Raw genomic sequence first — 24880 nt, 5'->3', positions numbered from 1 at the left:
CTAATGCCACTGCTGATCTGACAGGAGGTGGAGCTCAGGCGGTAATGCTCACTTGTCTGTTGCTCACCTCCTGTTGGTGGTAGTCGTGGCCTGGGAGTTGGGGACCCCTGCTTGAGACCCCCGCTTGAGGTTAAAGCAGCCCAGAGCACCAGTGGCCGCTGTACCTTCCCTTGTGCTGTGCCCTCAGTTGGAATGCTGCCACCCTCTGCATGGAGTCACCCAGATCCCACCTCCTTCACAAAGCTACCTTCTTCTCTGCAGTCTGACCTCCTGTACTGCATAACTAGCCCTTCCTTTACACTCTGCTTCTCTTCCAAAATAGACTCAAGGCAGTTTACAACACACATGAATACAAAAATGCTAAACACAGAACTAAGATTGGGCTGGCGTTGGAATTTCATTAAGAAACCATGGCTGAGGAATGATTAACAACTGAACACAAGACGTAGTTTTGAGTTTCCTCACAGCCAGGGCAAGAAGGAAAACAGCAGAAAATGAAGCATTTCTTTTTTTTTTTTTTTGAGACGGAGTCTCACCCTGTCGCCTAGGCTGGAGTGCAATGGTGCGATCTCAGCTCACTGCAACCTACGCCTCCTGGGTTCAAGCAATTCTCCTGCCTCAAACTCCCGAATAGTTGCTATTACAGGTGCATGCCACCACGCCCAGCTGATTTTTTTGGTATATTTAGTAGAGACAGGGTTTCACCATGTTGGCCAGAGTGGTCTCAAACTCCTGACCTTGTGATCCACATACCCCAGCCTCCCAAAGTGCTGGGATTACAGGCATGAGCTACTGTGCTCGGCCAAAAATGAAGCATTTCTTATCTAGTAGAAGAAATAAGACCAGCTAAACAGGAAGCATAATGAACTCCTAGCTAAGCTCAGAGGAATTTGTCTGGAAAACCCTTACAGAACACCACACAATCAAATTATTTGCTCCATAGCAACTTTACCCCCAAAATGCAGATCTGTTTGGCTTATTGGCTTGAGGACTATCTGCACAGGATCTAGACCCATGTTGTCTTGCCCTTTGATTCTTTGTCTTTCCATTCCCACCTGCTTTCTGCTGGGGGCACCTCAATCTGGACTGGGCACCTGGAAGGGGTCCTCTGTGAGAGCAGCTCATCATCACACTGCCATGGATGACTCTAAAGACAGAGCTGCTGCATTCCCAAGACATCAGAAGCACACTGCTCCCTCTGGAGTTATGAATAATGCAACACCATCAGCCACACAGAGCTGTAGTCTGAGAGAGCTGCCTGTGCCTCAAGAGCCTGCATACACACCCTCCCCTGGCCACCTTTTCCAGAACCAGGAGACAGTCGTGGAGGACAGGGGATGGGAACCAGCTCCTTTCCCCCAACATAACTCGCCCCTCCGGCCTTTCTGGAATATGGGTGATTCTAGGAGCTATGCAAATCCAGCACATTGGAGCTTGAGTACCAACAATAAGGAAACAACAGAGGATGACAAAATAGAAAAAGGTCTTCTTACCTGTGGCAGGTCCTTCACTGTAACACAGCAAACCTACTCGAGTTTCTCCTTTTGTTTAGATCCATGGCTCATAGCCTTTTCTGTATCATGAGTGTCTTTGAGATCATTTCCTCTCTCCCCAGCAAAGTGTCAAAGCAATTGGTACAGTGGTAAGAGGTTGGGGTGTGGAGCCAGACTTGGGCTCATGCTCTGGTTCTGCCATTATCAGATGTCTGAACCTCAAAGTCCACAGACATAAAGATAATAGCAGTACTTACCTCCATGGGGTTATTGAGAAGAATAAATGAGATAATGTATGCAGAACCTCCCACACAGTTAAGCATTTAATACGTTAGACTATTATTAATTATGAAAACACATAAAGAATTCTGCATATAATTTCAGAGGTTTGATTTCTAGGCGATCCTTAGCCTGGTTCCAGATGGTCAGTAAGACAACTTTCATCAATGCCTACATTTTCCCTCTGAATTCCATCTGTGTTTACCAAGCATCTGCTGTGTCCTGGGCAGTCCAACCCACATGAGTATCTTGGTCACTAGTGTCATCAGAACCTTTGAGGGATAGGGATCATTCCCATTCTACTGATGAGGTGAGATAACTTGCCCAAGTTCGCATGGTGAAGTTGCTGTTGAAATCTGTCTTCTGACTCGCTCTGTCTTCATCTGAGGAAAGACTTGTGAGGCTTCTGAAGAGGCTGCTTTCCATCCTGCTGTGTTCTATCAGTGACACTTTGTGCACACAGGAGATCCTAAGACACATACCCTAGGCCCTCAGAGCCGGCAGTGACTTCTTTAAAATCAGTTCTGGCAGTGCTGAGTGTCCATGGAAAAGAGCTCTTATTCAGAGCAGCCCTTCCTGTCTGCAGAGCTATGCAAGTAATTAAATCACTTCAGCAACAAGGTCAAGGGGACAGATAAGTGTTAGAGACTGTGTTTCAGTCCTGACTGCCTCTTATGCATGACCTCAGGAATGCCACTTCACCTCTCTGAGTCTGGTTTCCTCACCTATAAAAGTGAAGGACAGTTCTGACTCCACAGGGTGCTGTGTGAGGGTTACCTGAAGTCGAGGGTTACATGAAGCCTTTGCATAGTACCTGGCATAACGTCAGTCTTCTGGGAGTGGTAGGACTAGTCTGCATTCTTGGTTTGCAGATTGGAAGAGGAAACCCAGGCCCAAAGAAGCAAACAAACAATAGTTCACCCAGTCTTCTCTGTTTATTCTTCTCACTACACCATGCTGCTTCGCAGGCTGGTTTGACAAACATTTCCCCGCAATTGGATGCATGATGACCGACGGAGGAAAGAAAATTTTCAGAGGGCATTTAAAAAGCTCAGGGAACAAACAGATCAGTGCAAATCAGTAAGGTTGACACCTGAAAATGACTCTGCAGAGGTGAGGAAGTGGAGCAGAAGAAGGAGGGGCTGGTTCAGGGAACAGGATTTAATATGTCAGTGAAGATCCTGCCTCTCTCTGTAACAAGATGCCTAAAGAAGAATAGTGGTGCTTCCAGCCAGCTCCCTCTTGTTTTGGGAACAACAGTCATTTCTCAGAAAACTCACTTGCAAAGGCAGCCCTTCCAAAAGCATAAGAGCTTTAGTTTGGACAAATGATTTAAGCTCACTTTTGCTGGAGAGGAAATGAATTTAAACTAGGACACACAGAGAAGCAACAAAGAGTGCTAAAGAAGCAACTGAAAAGGTAGTCAAAGATCTGGCTTAGGGATTAGAAGCACTGGCTTTCTAGACTATGGACAAGTGCCCATTCAACAATTATCCAGTCTGGCAGGAAGCAGGTATTTTTCTGTGTATATCTGGATCCAACTAACATTTATCCATTGTCTGTTGCGTGCCAGGTACTGAGCAAAAACTTCTTCCTATAAATTTCATTTAATGCCATTAAGGCCAAGAAGGTGGCATAACCAACTTCCTTTTTCAGCTGAGGAAACAGGAGCAGAATGAATAACTAACTGGCTGGGATTTGTCCTAGGTCCCTAAACTCCAAGCACAGTGCTAGCTCCACTAGACCAAGCTGCCTTGTCTCTGGGCTCAAGAAAAGCCTGCATAGGAGCTGAAGGTCCAGAGGTTGCAAGCTTATCTTATGTGCACATACTTGGACCTCCCTACCACATAGCTGTCAGTGACCATAAGAAAGGGCTTCTTTTCCTTCCAAGCCAGGTCCAGAATTCAGTATCATTTTTCTAGCTTAGATTATCTTAAAAAATGCCACAACAGGGGATACAAATTTTAACATTTTATTGATTTAGGGGCCAAACAAGGCAGCATTTGGTCAGTTAAGAAAGGCACCTCATTGAAAATAATACATCACAGTGCTGTTGAGTGATCCCAGTCACAGGATTTGATAATGGAAAGGACAATCTTTGGATGACATAGCTTAGGACACTTGCTCATTTATTTAAAAGAGTCCCTTCACACACTGCAGATAAAAGAAGGCAAGAGCATAGGATTGTGGCATGTGCTGTGTAGCTGTGAGAGGTTACTCATGAGAGTAGGTAGCCTAGTAAATCAGTGGTAAGTCAGGGGAAGGGAATCAGCCTCCCTTTCCATTCCATTCCCTTCCCCCTCCCCTTGATTCCAGTATGCTTGATTTGTTGAGCCACCATCCCTATGAATACACCTTACATCTCTTTCAAATGTGGAGACGGTTTTTTGATCTTACAGTGTGTGGAACCAGGGTCAGTAATCAAAGCCTCCCTGTTGCAAGCTATAGACACACAGGACAACAATTTGATTTCCTGTACTCTTGGTCTGGAACCCATGGGGTTCTGAGATAAAAGCTGAGGTCTTAGTGCACTGGCTTTAAAAAATATTTTCACCAGTCCAGAGTAAATGAAAACCCGATTCCTTAGAAATAATACTGTATCTATTTCTACCCCCACCCTCCAAGCATGGTATTTTTTAAAAAATTAATTTTTCCCTTACACTTTAAAAACTCCCGCCTATGTATAAAAGAAACTGCCACACTACAATAACACTGCTGTTGTTCCAACTATTCCTTTGAGCCCCTCACCAGCCCTCCCTCACCATCCTCACCCTGACCACCCTTCCCTTCTGCCCAGCACCTAAGAGCAGGGATCACGCCGCAGGGTGATGAGCAGTGGTGTAGTCTCGCCTGGCCTTCTGATACTAGGCTGAAATAGAGAGGAAACAAGAGAGAACAAAATGGGTTTTTAAAAACCAAGTACATATCAAAGGAGGCTGGCATGTAAGCCCCAGCAACCAAATGCATTAAACACTGGACATTTCTCTGACAGGTAAAAGCAGAACCTGCTGAGGCTAAGACTCTGGAATTAAACAAAGCAAAAACAGAATTCTAACCATTCTGAGAAGGGTATATGCATTCCCTATGAATCTTCTAGTTCTCATGGGCAGCCCAAATATTACTTGCACATGTTGTATGCACACATGAATCTATGTGGATGGATGACAAATATTTGGGCAAGGATCATGCATATTCAATTAGCAAACATTCAGGGACCTCAACTTTGAGGCCAAGTGCTTACAATTGTCCCTAGTTCAAGGGGAGCTGATTCCAAGATTCATGATGCCACTGTCACCCAGAGAAGGATCCCAGGCCGGGCACACATCGCTGACAGTTTTTGTTTCACTCCTCTTCCTTGCCCATTCCCAGAAGTCATGTGCTTCCCAGAAACACACAAAGCCAGACTGAGTTTCCATTAAGAGTGGGTGGAGTTAGTTTAGAGCCAGGAAGACAAGGCAGGACAGAGGCAGCAGACATTCACTTGGACCAGGCAAAGAGGGAAGCAAGGTGGCCACGTACTCATGCCCAGTTGCCATGTGGACGGCAGATAAGACCTCTGGTAGTCTCACAGATGGCAGGAGAGCTCAGGTCAGAAGGAGGCTGGGCACTTTAGAGCCCACTAAATCGAGTCAGCAGCAGATTATGCTGAGGCAGGCGACATTATTTACTGGATCTGCCACTGACTTTCTAATGGTTTTTCCAGAGGCTGCTGTTTTTGTGGTCCTTCATAGTAGTCTGTTACTTCATCTGTTTGCCACAAATCAAACCAGACACCAAAAGACATAGCAGGGAACTTAGAAAATGCTCAATAGTTGGGAAGCTAAGGTTATGAATAAAAGCTGGTTACTGTCACAGGTGGTCTTATTTCCGGGTGATCTTTTCTTGGGGAAGTCCATGGCTATAGCCATCATAAAATTAGGGGTGAAGGGTTGGATCTAGAAGGCAGAGGGTTTGGGCTTAAAAAGAACATATCTGATTTCAGTTTTATGTCCTGGAGACTGGGTTTGAGTAAATACTGATCAAAATAAATCCAAGAATAGATCACACACTGTTTTGTCGACACTTGGAAACAGAGGCAAACATTAAAAATAAAAGCAAATAAACCTACCCTGGTCTCTCTTTGGGGAAGTAGATTTGACTGCTCTCAGATGCTCAGCCTCCATGTTCAGAAGACAATCTGAATTCAAAGGGACCTTTCACCTGGTTTAATTCTCTGGCAACAATTCAGTTTTCAAACCCAATTCCCAAATAATCGCTACTTTTCAGCATCATGATGCAGATCACAAAAACATTCTAATTTGGCCTGGCTCTTTTTATGACGTCTCCCAGTAATTTCTATAACCTGCAACGTAAGCGCCTTTTTCCTTCCACCTAAGGGGAAAAAAATTAATGATCCCTGTTCACATGTTGACTCATGTGGGTTTTCATTATGGGTTAGAAAACAAATGGAATTCTCTGTCCATAATGTACCATCAGGAACTGAGACCCTGCCTGACTTCACATGATCCTGGACTTCTAATCAGCTGCTGGAAATGGAAGAAATACTATGAGGTTTTGGAATTGTGGCCCCTGGAAGATTACCTGGGTTAGTTTATTTTGGCCAAAAAATAAAATCAAAAGTATGGTTAAAGTAAACAGCTGGGCCGGATGTGATGGCTCACATCTGTGATCCTGGCACTTTGGGAGGCCAAGGTGGGTGGATTGCTTAAGCCCAGGAGTTCAAGACCAGCCTTGGCAACTTGGCAAAACCCTGTCTCTGCAAAAAGTACAAAAATTAGCCAGGTGTTATGGCGTGCACCTGTAGTCCCAGCTGCTCAGGAGGCTGAGGCGGGAGAATTGCTTGAGCCCCAGGAGGCAGAGGTTGCTGTGAACCAAGATCACGCCACTGCACTCCAGCCTGGGTGGCAGAGTGAAACCCTGTCTCAAAACAACAACAAAAAAGAAGTAAACAGCTGGTAAAGCAACCTAGCCTAAAACTTAGAAAGTAGGAGAGTGAACACATATGTACACACACACACACACACAACACACATACACACAGATGAGATGAGAGTAGCACACACGCCAAAGATAAATCAAGCAAGTGCTTTTTTAATCAATACATCAAATGATATTTTTGCTAGCCTGAGGAAGCTTCTCTTTGCCTGTCCTATCATTCCCACCCATTCCCTCACAGAGATAGGAAGAAATTCCTTCTTGGACCCAACATTAGATAAACATAACCAAGTCTTTACATGTGGCTTTGGAGAAGGCTGCTAGGATGCTTGCGAACACGACATCAGGGGTCTGGGATGCATCGATAGCGGAGTGGATCCCCCGTTTCCTGTAGTACTCTATGAGCGGGGTGGTTTGAGTGTGGTAAGCTTGCAGGCGGATTTTCAAGGCCTTCTCATTATCATCTGATCGACGAATCAAGGGTTCCCCAGTGATCTGAGAATAGGAAGACAGCAATGAAAGGCTGGGACTGTTAGCAAGGTTTTCTTATTCCATGCCAGATGCAGATTTGAGATGGGACCATTCTGCCCAGGATGCTGTCTGTTCCCAAAGCCCATCAGAAGCAAAGACAAGCAATCCAGACCCTCTCCAATGAAGAACTTGCTACTCCCAGGAGCAGAGCAGCTGGTGAACAGAAGTCAGAGAGTTTGTCAGAAACACCAACTGTGAGGAAAGGGGCTCATGAGGGGAAGATAGGCAATAACTTTCTCATCTTTGTGCTCAGGTGATCCAGCTTCCAAGATAAACACTTCTAGGGTCAAAAGTAAGGAAGTCAAAGGCCCCTAAGAACAGGAGAAAGGCCCTGTTCTTAGAAAGGCCCCTAATACATCAAAATCAAAGATACATTAGCAGTTGTAATCTTAGTTGCTTAAATATTTAGCATATGTACTAGAGTGTCACCCATCAACATTTTAAAAGTGGCAAGTAAAATGAGAAAGAACTTTGAATGGCAGAATTAGCAGCTTTGCAAAATGTGACTATGTTGCCATAACGGCTCTGGAACCTGTATTTATAGAACCTGGATGACCTAATGAACTTGTTTCATAGGACGAAGGTAAACCCAGGAAATTCTTACTGTTGTCTGCATGCTTTAAAACAGACCATATAGACTCTTTATGGCAAATGGTGCAGTGACCATGTATGAAACCCCAGGACACAGTACAGCCGCAGTAACTATAAAAAGAGAATATTTTTCTGGAGGACTGGTCATCAAACTTCTCTTCAGTGCCACACTCTTCCCACTCTCCAATTCTAGGCTTTTAAGAAACCTTCTCCTGATTAGCTGATCACTTAGGTGGCCATGATGCCAGAAAGGGGCTGCTCTTGACAGAAGACAGGTACAATCTGGGCACTGCAAAAAGCTGGCACCACTGGTAGCAACCTTGAGGCCAAGCAATAAACCACCTAAGGAGACACTGAACAGATCTGACACAGGCCATGATTTACTTGATAGTGTTATTTTTCATGACTAAGTTAGCAATATTGGTAGAAATAAAAGGAAGATGGAACGAATAAAGGAAAAAGAAAACAGTGAAGAAAGGAGAAGGAAAGAAAAGGAAATTTTTTGTCTGAGTTTACATACGTCATCTTTCATGGGCTCTTTTGGAGGGTTGAACTCCTCATGGTAGGAACGGCCACTCTTGGGGTGAATCAGCCTGAAAGACAGCAAATGAATATGAGTTAGGTTAACTGATAGTACGCGCCTGCACTCCACTGTAGGGGGCTCCGGAATGACAAGCAGAGACAGGGACCCTGGATGCAAGGACCCAGCACCCAACAGAGAATCCAGCTAAATAACTGGGCTTTCAGGAGAGCTTATGCCAGTGGCAGAGTATATTTTCTATTTTGGCCAAACATTATCATGAGTATCTGGTTGAAGAGTAAACGGGCTGGCATAACTACCTAATTCAGGACTTGAGAGAAGGAACTCTGGTGCTGGTCTCACACAGCCATCTATTCTATTCACCCATTTACTCGACAAACATTAATAAGTATCCCATTCAAGCCTTAAGCTGAATTCAGAGGCTACAAAGCAATGAGTAATGATCCCTGTTCACAAGTAGTGCTTAGTGGGAGAGACAAATGTGGAAATAAATAACAAACGTGATAATCCTTTAACAGATTTGTACAAAGTGCTATGGGGGACAGAGGACAAATAAATGAACTCTATTTCCTAACCTAGTTTGGTTACAAAACCAGGAAGGTACTAACAGGAAAAATAATTCCCATGGATGCAAACACTGCCAGATAATGCAACACATATTTTCGATCACACAGATAAAAGATAGGCTAACCCTGATGACTTGAATTTTGGTTGGTACTTGAGACCAATCCCATTTTGAGAACTTGGAGAGTGGGGTTTCTTTCATTTACCAAAAGTGGTATTTGTGAATGGCAAAAGAGCAGTGTGTGGGAGTCATATTTATTGCAGCCTGGCTGCTATGTGCCTGGCTGCTAACCCTAATCCAGGGTTAGCAATATTCAAGTCATCAGGAAAAATGACTTATTAAACAAGTTATGGAATATAGAGTTCAATAAAAGGCATTTATTTGGCACTGAATGTATAGCAGGTAGCTGCATCTCTGCTGAGTCCCCACAGGCAACAAGCCCATGTTCCTGACTGGGAACGGCCACACCACAGGAGCCTAGCAACCTAAGGAAAGGAGGCAGGCCAAGCTCTGCTCAGTAGCCAGGCCTTGCTTCAGTTCTGTGGTTTCTCAATTCTCTGCCAACCAAGTGTTTGTTTGCTTATTTAACTAATGGTTGCTCTTCTCATGAAGGTCTATTAGACTAGAGCTCCCTAATATTTTTCACCATTTGGCAGGCATAGCAATATTTGGGCTGGGCCCAGCAGCTTATGCCTGTGATGCCAACACTTTGGGAGGCCAAGGGGGACAGATCACCTGAGGTCAGGAGTTTGAGACCAGTCTGACCAACATGGTGAAACTCCGTTTCTACTAAAAATATGAAAAATTTAGCAGGGTGGCAGGCACCTGTAATCCCAGCTACTTGGGACGCTGAGGCAGGAGGATCGCTTGAACCTGGGGGTGGAGGTGGCAGTGAACCGAGATCACACCATTGCACTCCAGCCTGAGTGACAGAGCAAGATTTTGTTTCAAAAAAATAAAATAAGTAAATAAATAAAAAATCTATTCAATTCTATTTAGGTTATTGAAGTAGCACCTCTGTAAAATGTGCTACTTTCTTTTATGTTAACCACAGCATATTTTGGGGGACAAGATGGTCCATTTATGGCATAAAGTGGCACTGGATTATGGGCAGGAGGGAGGTGACAGTAGAGAAAATAAGCTATACAGTCATCCCTTGGTATCCACGGGGGGATTGTTCCAGGAGCCCCCTCTGTGGATACCAAAATCCACAGATGCTCAAGTCCCTGATATAAAATGGTACAGCATTTCCATATAACCTATGCATATCCTTCTGTGTACTTTATTTATTTTATTTCTATTTTATTTTTGAGACAGACTCTCGCTCTGTCACCCAGGCTGGAGTACAGTGGTGCAGTCTCTGCTCACTGCAAGTTTCGCCTCCCCGGTTCACGCCATTCTCCTGCCTCAGCCTCCCAAGTAGCTGGGACTACAGGCGCCCACCACCAAGCCTGGCTAATCTTTTGTATATTTAGTAGAGACAGGGTTTCACCATGTTAGCCAGGCTGGTCTCGAACTCCTGACCTCGTGATCTACCCACCTCGGCCTACAAACGTGTTAGGATTACAGGCATGAGCCACCACGCCCAGTCTAATTTTTTTATTTTTTGTAGAGATGAGGTCTCATCATGTTGCCCACGCTGGTTGTCCTGCATACTTTAAATCATCTCTAGATTATTTATACCTAACACAATGTAAATTCCATGTAAATAATTGCTATACTGCATTTTAAAACTTGTATTATTTTTTATTTTCTTCAGCTTTCCCACGTTATATTTATTGGTGGTTATGTTCTGAATTTTTTTTTTTTTGAGACGGAATCTCACTCTGTCGCCCAGGCTGGAGTGCAGTGGCGCCATCTCAGCTCACTGCAAGCTCCACCTCCCAGGTTCATGCCATTCTCCTGCCTCAGCCTCCTGAGTAGCTGGGACTACAGGCACCTGCCACCACGCCCACCAAATTTTTTATTTTTAGTAGCGACAGGGTTTCACCGTGTTAGCCAGGATGGTCTCGATCTCCTGACCTCGTGATCCACCTGCCTTGGCCTCCCAAAGTGCTGGGATTACAGGTGTGAGCCACCGCACCCAGTCTGGTTCTGAATATTTTTAATTCACAAATGCTTGAATCCATGGATATGGAAGGCCAACTGGACAATGGAGAAAAGGTTCCTGTGACTGCAGTCATGTACTGTGAGGTTGCACTTTCCAGTATTTGAGTGCCTGGAAGGATTCCTCTGACGCATTCATTCAGAAATGGCATCCACTGGGAGACCCACGGAGAGGAGAGAGCAGGCTGCTAGGCTCAGCAGCAGCAACTTGGGGAAGGGCTAGGGGCATGAGATGTGGACCAGGATATTTTTTTACCTTCTAGAGAGCACAGGGCACATAGCAGCCAGGCTGCAACAAATATGACTCCCATACACTGCTCTTTTGCCATTCACAAATACCACTTTTGGTAAATGAAAGAAACCCCACTCTCCAAGTTCTCAAAATGGGATTGGTCTCAAGTACCAACCAAAATAGCTCCATGGGCCACTGAGTCTGGCTTGGCGGTACCATCAGGGCTGGGAATCTACAATCACCGCTACTGTGAGTATAATACTTTATTTTTATTTTTTTTGAGATAGAGTTTTGCTCTGTCACCCAGGCTGGAGTCCAATGGCCTAATCACGGCTCAGTGCAGCCTCGACCTTCCTAGCTCAAGCAGTCCTCCCACCTCAGCCTCCCAAGTAGTTGGGACCACCAACACAGGCGCATACCACCACACTTGGCTAACTTTTTTTTGCTTTATAGTAGAGACGAGGTCTTGCTATGTTGCTCAAGCTGGTCTCAAATTCCTGGCCTCAAGTAATCCTCCTGTTTAGGCCCCCCCAAATGCTGTGATCACGGGCATGAACCACTGTGCCCAACATTCAGTGTGACACTTTAAACACCTGTTTTCTCATCCACAAAATTGGGATGGTACCAGGTATTAAGATAATACCAGAGAGCCGACTGGTAGGATAATTAGGATATGAGAGAGACAATATAGAATAAGTTTAAAAACAAAAACAAAAAAACAACCACCAACTATTCATATTCAAGAAACAGAACAATGACTCAAAATTACTAGAAGTGAGGTCAGAACTAATTCAGAAAATTGTTACAATGGGGTCCGTATCATCTCAGACTTAAAAAAGATCTTGTGTGAGGTCTGGGGTTCATTCCCCAGCATCTCCAAACAGCTAACATCTGTGTCCAACCTTGGCAACAGAGTGAGACTCTGTCTCAAAACAAACAAACAACAACAACAAAAACAAAAATCAAAAAACAAAAACAAGATCTGTATTAAACTGACTAATTCCTGCCTCATTTTCTTCTAACCATCAACATGTTTGACTAGGAGGCAGAAAGCAGGCTTCCAGGGCTAACCCTGCCACTCATCTGCTGGGTAAACTTGGAAAAACACCTTCAGCAGTGACATGCTCTGTGAGGAAGGAGGTCCTTCTCTCCGTGAGGGAGGAAGTTACAGTAACTACCTACTTCCAAATGGAGGGACTGAGTCTTCTCTCTTTTATCCTTTACAGCAACCCTGCTGTTTGTTCTTCAGAATTTCTCTGTTCTCTCCCACCCAACCTCAGTTAGAAACCTCCATCACATCATGTGGATCATAAACAGGCTCCTAGATGGTATCCCTATCTGTTTATCCTTGCCCTAATTTACCTTGTACACCAGGACCAAGCTAATGTTCTTAGAATACTGTTTTTGCCACAACACCCAGTGGCTCGAGAATATCTCATGAGTCCTGAACTCCATCAAGTCTACCCTCTTTGGTTTGGCAGATCTCCCCAGTAAAGCTCTTCTCAACAGCATTCCTTCTACCATCCTGCCCCCAAGGCCAGTGGGCAGACACATCTGCTACTAGCCTCAGCGAAAGCCTAACCCATACTCATTCTGCCTTCTACTCCCTTCTGGGAAAGTCTCACTGAAATACTCTTCATCCAGGAAGAGTTTGATGTTATCTCTATCCCAGGCAGCCTTTCCTCCCTGTCCCCAGGCTTTCTTCTTGGACTTCCTACTACACTGAACAGCCAAAGTTTCATACACGACTCTCTGAGGTCAGAGATGGGCATCACTATATGGTTATCCTAGAGCCTCTTGTGGTCCTCTGCTCCCAGGGTCTAGTACTGTGCTATGCAGGAAGCAGGTACACAGGAAGCTGGGCCCATAGAATCAAAGGTCCCCAGTGTCACCTGGTTCTGCTAATATGTGCTTGGTGCCTCAGAGACCCCAGGCCTAGTGATGTCTTTACTGTTAACCCTACTGCTTCTTGACCTACATCAACTTTGTCTACTGTGTGCCCAGTAGGGATACAAAGAAACAGAAGTTCCTGCATTAAAGGAGCCTATGGAATAGCCAGAGACATGTAACCTGGACATTTGAAAAGAAAATGAATACAAAGTAGAGCCCACTGTATTTCATATTGCTTTCCAGGATAATAGTGCTAACCTTGTACTGTCTATTCACATGTTTGTCTCTGTCCTTGAAGGTGTGGACTACAAACACATGGAAAAGACATTCAACCTCATTAGGAAATCAAAGTAATAACGTCTGAAATAAGAAAACATTTTTTCCCTAATCCAAAAATTTACATGCATTATGATGGCCATAGTATCATTTTAACAGTGGCTAACTGGAAGAAACACAAATATACAACAATAAGGAAATTAACAAAGTTATGCCTACTGTGAAATATCACACAGCAATTAAAAGTAATGGTCATGGATGCCTGGTTTAAGATGGTGGGCTGACCACTTTCCTGAGACACCATTAAAATGACAAAGACATAAAAAAGCTACAGCCCATGATAAAGAGGGGAATGGAGGGTCCATTTGCAGTTGAAAGCTTCTGACATACTTATGAAAGGCACAAAGCAGACTGCAGTGATTAGTGAAATAGGGTAAAGAAAACCGTAGCCTAAAGCAGTGTTGGTCTGTCAGAACAAACGAATCCAGAAGCAGAGGCATTTCTGTGTTCAATGCTATTATAGAGAAACAAACATGTTAAAACACACACACACACACACACACACACACACACAAAGTGGCTGTACTATAAGCAAATTCTTCCTCCATTTTCTAAACTTTGTACAGATGGTTATATGATTTTTATAATTAATAAAAAGCCAGCAAAGTATGGCAACTCCAGCTGAAATCAGATTTAAGGAGCACTAAAATGGAGGAGATACACATGTAAAGAAATTAACATTTCTTAAGCACCTAATATAGGCAAGGCTTTGAACTATGCATTTCATATTACCTAACACATGCAATAGCTCCTCAAAGCAGGTGTTATCAACCCCCTTCTACAGATGAGGAAACAGCCTCAGACAGGTTAAGATATGTGCCTAGGGTCACAGTTAAAAAGTGACAAGAGGGAGGGTGCAGTGGTTCACGTCTGTAATCCCAGCACTTTGGAAGGCCAAGGCGGGTGGATCTCTTAAGGTCAGAAGTTTTGAGACCAGCATGGCCAACATGGTGAAGCCCTGTCTCTACTAAAAATACAAAAATTAGTCGGGCATGGTGGTGCATGCCTGTAGTCCCAGTTACTTGGGAGGCTGAGACAGGAGAATTACTTGAACTCGGGAGGCAGAGGTTGCAGTGAGCCAAGATTGCGCCACTGCACTCCAGCCTGGGTGACAGAGTGAGAGTCTGTCTCAAAAAAAAGACTAAAATAAAAAGGCGACAAGAGCTGGGAGCAGTGGCTCACGCTTGTAATCCTAGCACTTTGGGAGGCCGAGACAGGCGGATCACTTGAGGTCAGTTCAAAACCACCCAGGCCAACATGGTGAAACTCTGTCTCTACTAAAAATACAAAAAAATTAGCCAGCCCTGGTGGCAGACACCTGTAATCCCAGCTACTTGGGAGGTTGAGGTAGGAGAATTGCTTGAACCCAGGAGGCGGAGGTTGCAATGAGCCGAGATAGCGCCACTGCACTCCAGCCTGGGAGACAGAGTGAGACTCCGTCTAAAAAAAAAAAAAATGACAAGAATGAGATGCTGTTTGACTTCAAATCCCTTGCTCTTCTTTCCATATCCCAATCCCATCTCACCACTTCAGTGGATGTCACCAAATAAAATCAATCCGTGTTGAAATGGATATGGCACTAAGCTTCATGGCTGGGATTAAGCACGAGCAATTCTCAGAGTTTGACAAAGCTCTGAGAAGCATGAAAAGGGACCCTCAAGGGACAAATACCTTCCTGTGATTCTTCGGATCAGCAGAGAGTCTGGGATGCTGAATTCAATCACAGAATCAAGCTTCTCTTTCCGCTTCTCCATGAGGTCATCGAGCTGTAAAAGAATGTGTGGCCCACCTAAGTTACCAGAGCTTGGTCAGACCCATCTCTTTCAAAGGAATTAAGAGAAAACAAAGGGCAAGAGTGTGCTCTCATACAGAACTAATATAAAAACTAAGCTACCCACCATTTCTGCCTGCCTCACAGTCCGAGGGAAGCCATCCAGAAGAAAACCATTTTTGCACAAGGGGGTCTCCAAATTCTTCTCAATGAGTTCCACTACCATTTCATCACTCACCTGGAAGTTAGGAACAAAATAGCCTTGGGTTTAAATCCATTACCTAGGTGACTGACATTAGCCCAACTCCATAGCCAAAAGTTTGTGTATATAACCTTATTACTAAACAGCAAGTTTTCTTGAACCCAAGGAAGCAAAAATAAGAGCAAATGTGAAATGGCTCCATTTGGAAGATCCAGTTTCACAATTTTATCTCTGTGGTTGCCAAATGCACATTCTCGTCTCTTGAAATTCCCCTGTATCCCAAAAAATCTGGGTGAGGGAAGACAGATTCCATTACTTGTTACCTCACCAGGAGAGCTTTGTATCTCAGGTCCTGAAGGCCCCTCCTGCCACTAGAGTCCAGAGTCCAAACTGTCAGTTAACAGTTCATCAGCAATCAGTGATCCTCAAGGCACAAGAAATGTGAGGACAAATGGCTGAGAGACCACCTGAGAGAGTGCCAGGAGAGAATGGGGTTGACCAAAACACAGGCATCAGCTTTCCCTGTTTCACAGCTGTCATTAGGCTAACAGTAACGTGACTGATGTGTGTACTTGGTTACACATCTGGGCCATCCTGGACATGAGGAAAAATAGAAGTTCACTGAATTGGCAAGATTGGGTCAGAACCAAGGAACTAAGGAGCCAAGCCAACACTCTTCCCTCTTTTTTTTTTTTTTTTGAGACAGTCTCATTCTGTTGCCCAGGCTGGAGTACAGTGGAACAATCTCCCCTCACTGCAACCTCTGCCTTCCAGGTTCAGATGATTCACGTGCCTCAGCCTCCCAAGCAGCAGGGACTACAGGTGCGCAGGACCATGCCCAGCTAACTTTTTGTATTTTTAATAGAGACGGGGTTTCATCATGTTGGCCAGGCTGGTCTCGAACTCCTGACCTCAAGTGATCTGCCTACCTCAGTCTCCCAAAGTGTTAGGATTACAGGAGTGAGCCACTGCATCCAGCCCAAAGCCAACACACTTCTGAGTCTCTCTAAAACCCCAATGAGGACCTCTTCCAGTTTTTAGAAACTGGTTTTTCTTTTCTTTTTTTTTGAGACGGAGTCTCGCTCTGTTGCCCAGGCTGGAGTGCAGTGGCGTGATCTTGGCTCACTGCAACCTCCGCCTCCAGGGTTCACTCCATTCTCCTGCCTCAGCCTCCCGAGTAGCTGGGACTACAGGCGCCTGCCACCACGCCCGGCTAATATTTTTGTATTTTTAGTAGAGACGGTGTTTCACCATGTTAGCCAGGATGGTCTTGATCTCCTGACCTCGTGATCCACCTGCCTCGGCCTCCCAAAGTGCTGGGATTACAGGCGTGAGCCACTGCGCCCAGCAGAAACTAGTTTTTCTCTTGGGCTGTTATAGAAAGAAAGGTCTCCAGCCTGTAGTGAAACCTGCCCATCTTGGCAGCTAATGGTCTTATTTATTGGTGCTAACTGTGAACTTGGGGACAAAGTACATGCTCTGCAACTAAGTGAAGGTTGGAGATAAGCAATTTCATTGCCACATCTCAATTTTTTCTTAGTACAGAGTCTTCTGTCAAGACTCAAAGTCCAAAATATCTAGCTTTCTGGTTTGACTCAGAGATTCAGTTACATGAAGGGAAAACTAGAGAAATGGGCAGGCAGAGGTATCATTTGATACGGCTACAGAATCTCAAAGCCTAACAGAAGGTAACTTGAGAATTAAAGCAAAGCCCAGTTCCTTCCCCAACTAACATTCTAAGATAAAAAAAGACCAGAAGACCAAGCACAAAATGACATCTGAAGGTGATTCTCAGAGGCCAAGTTCCAGAATAACTCAGTTATAATTAATCTAGAGATCTTCTTTGATTAGTGCCAGAAAATAATAGATAGTATTTGTCCAATCAGGTCAACTGGCCTAAAGAAAGAGAAAATGTGGCTGGGCATGGCAGCTCACACCTGTAATCCCAGCACTTTGAGAGGCTGGGGCAGGAGGACTGCTCCCGGGTTAAGCTCAGTTTAAAACCAGTGTGGGCAACACAGTGAGACCCCGTCTCTACAACAATAACAAAAAGTAGCAGGGCATGGTGATGTGTGCCTGTAGTTCTAGCTACTCATCAGGCCGAAGTGGGAGGATCACTTGAGCCCAGGAGGTCGAGGTTGTAGTGAGCCATGATTGCGCCACTGCATACCAGCCTGGGTCTCAGGAAAAAAAAGAGAGAAAATGCAATTATAGTCCCCAAATAGAAAGGATTACCTTTGTCACAACTGCGAAGTAATTGCTTTGGTACAGAAACAGAACACAGAGCCACAAAGCAGGTTAAAAAAACACTTCTGTGACTTCCTAAATCCTCTCTTGAATACATCTCTGAGTTCTGGCCTAGGATAGCAGTTTCATTTCTGGCTCTAAAATTTGGGTATATAACAAAATACATCAGCACAGAAAAACTTCAAGAATACTATGAATGAGTGCCATAAATTCAGAACAAACAAAGTAACTTGCGCTCTAAAAAGTCTTATAAGGCCAAGTGCGGTGGCTCACGCCTGTAATCCCAGCACTTTGGGAGGCCAGGGCAGGTGGATCACCTGAGGTTAGGAGTTTGAGACCAGCCTGGCCAACTTGGTGAAACCCCGTCTCTACTAAAAATACAAAAATATTAGTCGGGTGTGGTGGCGGGCGCCTGTAGTCCCAGCTACTCAGGAGGCTGAGGCAGGAGAATGGAGTGAACCCGGGAGGCAGATGTTGCAGTGAGCCAAGATGGCGCCACTGCACTCCAGCCTGGGTGACAGAGTGAGATTTTGTCTCAAAAAAAATAAATAAATAAAATTCCTATAATCTGCCACTTTGTTAAAACACCCTCTAGCACATGGTTGTCCAAGAGAATTTTGTTTGATGATGGAAAGTTCTGTACCAGTGAAGGCTGGTAAATACTTGAAATATGGCTAGTGCAACTGAGGAATTGATTTTTACATTAATTAAATTTAAATTAATCTAAATAGCCACCTGTGGTTGGTGGCTACCATATTGGACAGTGCAGATCTAGATTCTGAGGAATATCAACACTCATTGGTATCACCAAACCTACCAGTTTCCCAGCATCCATAGTTGCCTTCAGCCTTTTTCCTAGCTCTGAGCCAGAAGCCACCATGGCCCTCAGCATGTCCCCAGTAGCCAAATGGCAGACACAGAAGTTTTCAGCCAATCTGGGTGCCTATGGAGAGGAAGACAAAAAACAAGATTCAGTTACATTACAGGCTGTGGAGTCAGACTACCTAGGTGTGAACCTGGCCCTGCAACTTACTGGCTATGTAAACTTGGGCAAATGCCTACTTCCTTACCTGTAACGGGGATAAAAGCATCTTATGTTACAATCTAACGTACAATGATTATAGGGTTATGGTAAGAATTATATGAAATAATATATGTAAAGCACTTGAAACAGTACAACTAGCACACAGGAAGCAGTCATAAATATTAGCTATTATCACTATTTCCACTCAACACACTAGTGACAAGTAAGTTTCAGTTTCCCTATTATAAATGGGAAGACTTGCCAGGCACAGTGGCTCACACTTGTAACCCTAGCACTTTGGGAGGCTGAGGTGGGCGGATCACGAGGTCAGAAGTTCGAGACCAGCCTGACCAACATGGTGAAACCCCGTCTCTACTAAAAATACACAAATTAGCTGGGTGTGGTGGCATGTGCCTGGAATTACAGCTACTCAGGAGGCTGAGGTAGGAGAATTATTTGAATCCGGAAGGCAGAGGTTGCAGTGAACCGAGATTGCACCACTGCACTCCAGCTCCAGCCTGGGCGACAGTAAGACTCCGTCTCAAGGAAAAGAAAGAAAAAAAAAAAAAGGGCAGGGGGGTTGGCATTGTGGCTCACGCCTGTAATTCCAGCACTTTGGGAGGCCAAGGCAGGTGGATCACTTGAGGTCGGGAGTTCAAGACCAGACTGGCCAAGATGGTAAAACCCCATCTCTACTAAAAATACAAAAGTAGCCAGGCGCAGTGGCAGGCGCCTGTAATCCCAGCTACTTGGGAGGCTGAGGCAGGAGAATCGGTTGAACCTGGGTGGCAGAGGTTGCAGTGAGGCAATATTGCACTACTGCACTCCAGCCTGGGTGACAGAGTGAGACTCCATCTTAAAAAAAAAAAAAAAAAAAACAGGAAGAATAAAAATAGTACCAACACTTCACATGGTTGCTGTGAGGTTTAAATGAAGTCATGTATATAATGTACTCGGCACACTGCCTGGCACATTAACATGTGCTGAATAAACATTTGCAAAGGGATGAATGTGTAACTGCCATGTACTACAGTTACTGGGTCAGGGAGGCAACTACGAGCTGTTTGCCCCCAGGCAGAACTGGGTTTTCTCCCTTCCCTGTCACTAAGCAGCTGTATTATCTTGGCCACCTCACTTTTCAGTTTCCTTATCTGTTTAAAATGAAGGCAAAAAAGGCTCCATCTCATAAGGTAGCTGTGAGGATTAGCTGAGATATATACAAGGAGTACTTGGCATATAATAAGCACTTACATACTAGTTTTAGGAGGCATTATAGCATTTTGGTCCAGAGCATAGGCTTGAGAGTTAAACTGCCTGGTTTTCAGACTCCACGTCCACTAACCATTACGTAAAATTGACTTAAGAAGTCACTTCACCTTTCTAAGTTTCAAATTTCCTCTAAGTAAAATGGAGATGGTAATAGTATCTATATCACTGGGTTGATGAGATTATATAGAATTCAGTATTTGCAGGCCCCGGCACATAGTGAGCACTCAGTGGGCACTGGCTGTTACCATAACCCCTGTCCTAATCCTACATTCATTCATAACGAAAGAAAACATTTACTAATGCCTTTTCCAAGAACCCTGTTGGGAGCCTGGGAAACAGATGAATAAAAGGCATAGACTATGTTTTTAAAGAGCTTATATTTGGTGAACTATATATGAGAATGCAGAATTAGAACAGGGAGAGACCCTAGACAGCTCAACACTGGCTTTGCAGTGGGAAAAAAAGAATGCAGAATTCACAAGGAATGAAGCTCAGTTCAAGGAGCTCAATCTTAGCTTTTTCCGTCCAATTGTTTTATAAACTAAGTAGGTTTAGATCCCGATTCAAACAAATCAGTTCACTGGGAGTTTTCTTTTCTTTTCTTTTCTTTTTTTTTTTGAGACAGTTTCACTCTATCACCCAGGCTGGAGTGCAGTGGCACGATCATGGCTCACTGCAGCCACAAACTCCCTGGGCTCAGGTGATTCTCCTGCCTCAGCCTCCCAGTAGCTGGGATTGCAGGCACATGCCACATGCCTGACTAATTTTTATATAATTGGGAGTTTTCTTAGGTGCATGCTTAGGTGCACACAATAAAAGGTACATAGACAGGGTTGGTTTCTGATTCACGGACTGATTCAGTTAAAGCAAAGAAATGACTTCGTAGCAAAATGGAATCTAGAGAGAAGGCATTAAAAACTCTGTACTTTGGGTCAGGTGTGGTGGCTCATGCCTGTAATCCCAGCACTTTGGGAGGCCAAGGCGGGCGGATCACCTGAGGTCAGGAGTTCAAGACTAGCCTGGCCAACATGGTGAAATCCCATCTCTATTAAAAATACAAAAATCAGCTGGGCTTCCTGGCATGTACCTGTAATCCTAGCTACTTGGGAGGCCGAGGCAGGAGAACTGCTTGCACCCAGGAGGTAGAGGTTGCAGTGAGCCGAGATCCAGCCCGGGCGAAGAAGCAAGACTACGTCTCAAAAAAAAAAAAACCAAAAAAAAACAAAACAACACCAAAATTCTGTACTTTGCAAAACCAGTGAACGTCAGGAGCCCTGACAATGAAAAACCAGGCTGGCACTGTGGCCATATATCCAGAGAGTGCTTTCTGCCAATCTTTCTCATTGCTGTTGAAATTAACCTGGGTAAACAATTTGGAGGTCAGGCTTGCTCAAGTGGAAAGGCTGACCAAAACACCAGAGAAGAGCTGTTAGCACAGAACCTGTTCTATTTTTGTCACTCCCAAACTGCAGGACTCTTATGCACTGTTCCAGGTGATTGGATTCTACAGCTGGGTGAAAGAACACACACCAATAGGGAAGAAAACTAATTCCTGGCTGCGCACAGTGGCTCACGCCTGTAATCCCAGCACTTTGGGAGGCTGAGGCAGGTAGATAACCTGAGGTCAGGAGTTCAAGACCAGCCTGGCCAAGATGGTGAAACCCCGTCTCTACTAAAAATACAAAAATTAGCCGAGTGTGGTGGTGGGCACTTGTAATCCCAGCTACTCAGGAGGCCGTGGCAGAGAACTGCTTGAACCCGTGAGATGGAGGTTGCAGTGAGTCGAGATCATGCCATTGTACTCCAGCCTGGGTGACAGAGCGAGACTCCGTCTCAAAAAAAAAAAAAAAAAAAAGAAAAGAAAACTAATTCTTTCATTTCCTGCTTGTTGCCTGGGAGTCAGTGTGGTAGGCTGTAAAGAGCATGTATGGGTTTCAAAGTCAGACAGATATTTATACTTGATTCCTAGCTAAGGCACTCAGTAGCTGTGTGATCTTGGGCTCAGTACTTAACTTCTCAGAGTGTCAGTTTCCTCGTCAGTTGAATGGGGATAATGACTACTTCACAGGGTTTTTATGAGGATAAATGAAGTAAAGTACCAAAAACATCAGACATGCAGTAGGTATTCAATAAATAAACGGCTCCTTTCCATAGTCTTTCTTCTTTGCATTACTCTTTATTTACAGACTACAGAAACTTAATGAAATAACTTTATTATAGTGCCCTCACACTTCAAACTTATGCTTTAGAGCAGCCATTCACAGATTCTAAATCACTGGAGGAATGTTGTTAAAATGCAGATTCCGGCCGGGCACAGTGGCTCACACCTGTAATCCCAGCACTCTGGGATGCCAAAGCAGGCAGATCATCTGAGGTTGGGAGTTCAAGACCAGCATGACCAACATGGAGAAACCCCGTCTCTACTAAAAATACAAAATTAGCCGGGCATGGTGGCACATTCCTGTAATCCCAGTTACTAGGGAGGCTGAGGCAGAACTGCTCGAACCCGGGAGGCGGAGATTGTGGTGAGCTGAGATTGAGATCGGGTCATTACACTCCAGCCTGGGCAACAAAAGTGAAACTCCGTCTTAAAAAAAAAAAAAAAAAAAAAAGCAGACTCTGGTTCAATAGGGTACGGCCTAAGTACCTGCATTTCAAGCAAACTTCCCGGCCTGGATAAGTGGCTAGGCTCTAAACTATACTTTGAAGAGTAGGGGTCTGAAGTCCACACTCAGTCACAGTCTGTTGCTGTGAGTCAAAGACTGTTGCTGAGCCCAAGAAACAGGCTCATCACCTCTATGAAAACTCTGTGGGGTGGAGGACTCTGGGATAATTGATGGGAATAAAACCACTAGAGAGACAGCATGGTGGGCTGAGTGGTTCTCAAATTTCGGTGTATTATCAATCATCTGGGGCATTTGCTAGGCCCACCTTTAAAGTTTATGATTGAGCGGCTCTCAAGCAGCACCTCAGGTTCTGATGCATATACAGTTTATGAAGCCCTGATATAGTGGCAGAGACTGAGTTTTGTAGTGGTACAGATCTGGGTTAGGAAACGGGCTCTACTGTTTATTCACTGCGTCATCCTGAACAAATTACGTTACCTTTCCTAAGGTCTTGGTTTCTTTATCCATAGAACAGAAAACAGTGTCTATCTGCAGAACTGTTGAGGGGATTTAATAAGATTATATATGCAAAAACATCCAGCATAGGCCTGACAATTAGGAAATAAAGGAAAACTATCAGTCCTAGAGATTTGGTTTAATCCCAAATTAACCTGTCTTCTCATCTTGCAACCATCATCTTTTCCTTAGGTTTTTTTAAGAAATGAGGTCTTGTTATATTGCCCAGGGTGGAGCACAGTGGCTTCACAAGTGTTAGCCCACTACACATCAGCATGGGATTTTTGGCCTGCTCTTTTTCTGACTTGGGCCGATTCACCTCTCCTTAGGCAACCTAGTGGTCTCCTGCTCCTGGGAGGTCAACATATTGATGGTGAACTTTTTTTTTTTTTTTTTTGAGATGGGGTCTCACTCTATTGCCTGTTGCCCAGGCTAGAGTGCAGTGGCATGTTCATAGTTCACTGTGGCCTCAAACTCCTGGACTCAAGCAATTTTCCTGCTTTAGTCTCCCAGGTAGCTGGGACTACAGGCATGTAGTACCATGCCTGGCTAATTACTGTATTTTTTGTAGAGATGGGGTTTCGTCATGTTGTCCAGGCTGGTCTCCAACTCCTGAGCTCAAGCGAGCTGCCTGCCTCAGCCTCCCAAAGTGCTGGAATTATAGGCGCAAGCCACCGTACCCAGCCTGATGCTGAATTTAGTGCAGATACCTGATCAGCATAGCACACTACAGCCCCAAACTCCTGTGCCCAAGCAATCCTCCCACCACAGCTTCTGGAGTAGTTGGGACTATAGGCGCATACCACTGTGCCTGGCACAATCACCTTTGTGCCTCCAGTCTTTGTCATTCCTGCTGTCAATGTTCCTACACATGCAGCTAGAATCGGAGGATGAATGGGAGACCTTGAGCAAATTGTAGTTCCTGTTCTATCCCTGAACTAACCCAACATTCATCAAAGTCACTCATCTGATATCTTAAAACACTGTTGGATATGCTACCTGCCCCCCAACACATACACATTCCAAAGCCTTCAACATCTCTGTGGTGCAATAGGGGAAGAGCCCAAATATCTTAGCCTGGCACTCAACTGTCCTCCACAATCAACTTCTAAAACCTGCCAAGCCCTCCCAACTTACTTCCACAAGTGCCCTGTGTTTACGTACTGCATCACTGCAGACAAACTGCTCTTATGCATGGTTCCCAAATACATAGCATAAATGCCTCTCCAAGGACCTCAACTCAAGCTCCTCACTCCACATATTGGTCTAAGCCTTTTCTGTACTACACTTCTGAGTACATTTCTCCCATCGAAAGCCTAACTGGGCTGGAAGCAGTGGCTCACGTCTGTAATCCCAGCACTCTGGGAGGATCATTTGAGGCCAAAAGTTTGAGACCAGTCCAGGCAACACAGTCATACCCCATTTCTACAATTTTTTTTTTAATTAGCTGGGCATGGTGGCAGGTACTTGTAGTCCAGCTACTTAGGAGGCTGAGTTGGGAGGACCGTTTGAGCCCAGGAGTTCGAGGCTTCAATGAACTATGACTGTGCCATTGCATTCCAGCCTGAGTGACAGAGTGAGACCCTGTCTCTTAAAACAAAAACACCTCCCCAACTACCCCTTCTCCCGCTGAGGAATCATATTAACATTAACTTTCAGCATCTGCATCATGCCAAGCAATTTTCCATGCACTGTTTTACGGTACTTAGTATGCATAATACATAACAAACCCATGAGGTAGAAACT

At 44.6% G+C, this 24880-nt stretch overlaps 1 protein-coding gene across 6 annotated transcripts in view; it reads right to left on the bottom strand.

Moving 5' to 3' along the window:
• Positions 1–1803: 1803 nt before the first annotated feature.
• Positions 1804–24880, bottom strand: part of LOC105494658 (adenylate kinase 2) — a 29002-nt gene continuing 5925 nt past the window's right edge. For 4 of the 6 annotated variants that reach the window (XM_011763293.2, XM_011763296.3, XM_011763297.2 and 1 more), the window contains 7 exons: positions 18537–18662; positions 15398–15508; positions 15171–15265; positions 8350–8422; positions 7007–7202; positions 5881–5949; positions 1804–4641 (listed from right to left, as the gene is read on the bottom strand). In XM_011763293.2, coding sequence (XP_011761595.2) covers positions 4637–4641; positions 5881–5949; positions 7007–7202; positions 8350–8422; positions 15171–15265; positions 15398–15508; positions 18537–18662 — 675 coding nt within the window. In that variant the 3' untranslated portion in view covers positions 1804–4636. The remainder of the gene's footprint in view (positions 4642–5880; positions 5950–7006; positions 7203–8349; positions 8423–15170; positions 15266–15397; positions 15509–18536; positions 18663–24880) is intronic. The other 2 variants (XM_011763295.2, XM_011763294.3) reach the window with 2 other exon arrangements.

This window comes from Macaca nemestrina, chromosome 1 (assembly GCF_043159975.1).
Source record: "Macaca nemestrina isolate mMacNem1 chromosome 1, mMacNem.hap1, whole genome shotgun sequence".
NCBI classification, from domain to species: domain Eukaryota; kingdom Metazoa; phylum Chordata; class Mammalia; order Primates; family Cercopithecidae; genus Macaca; species Macaca nemestrina.
This window is presented reverse-complemented; position numbering and strand designations above follow the sequence as displayed.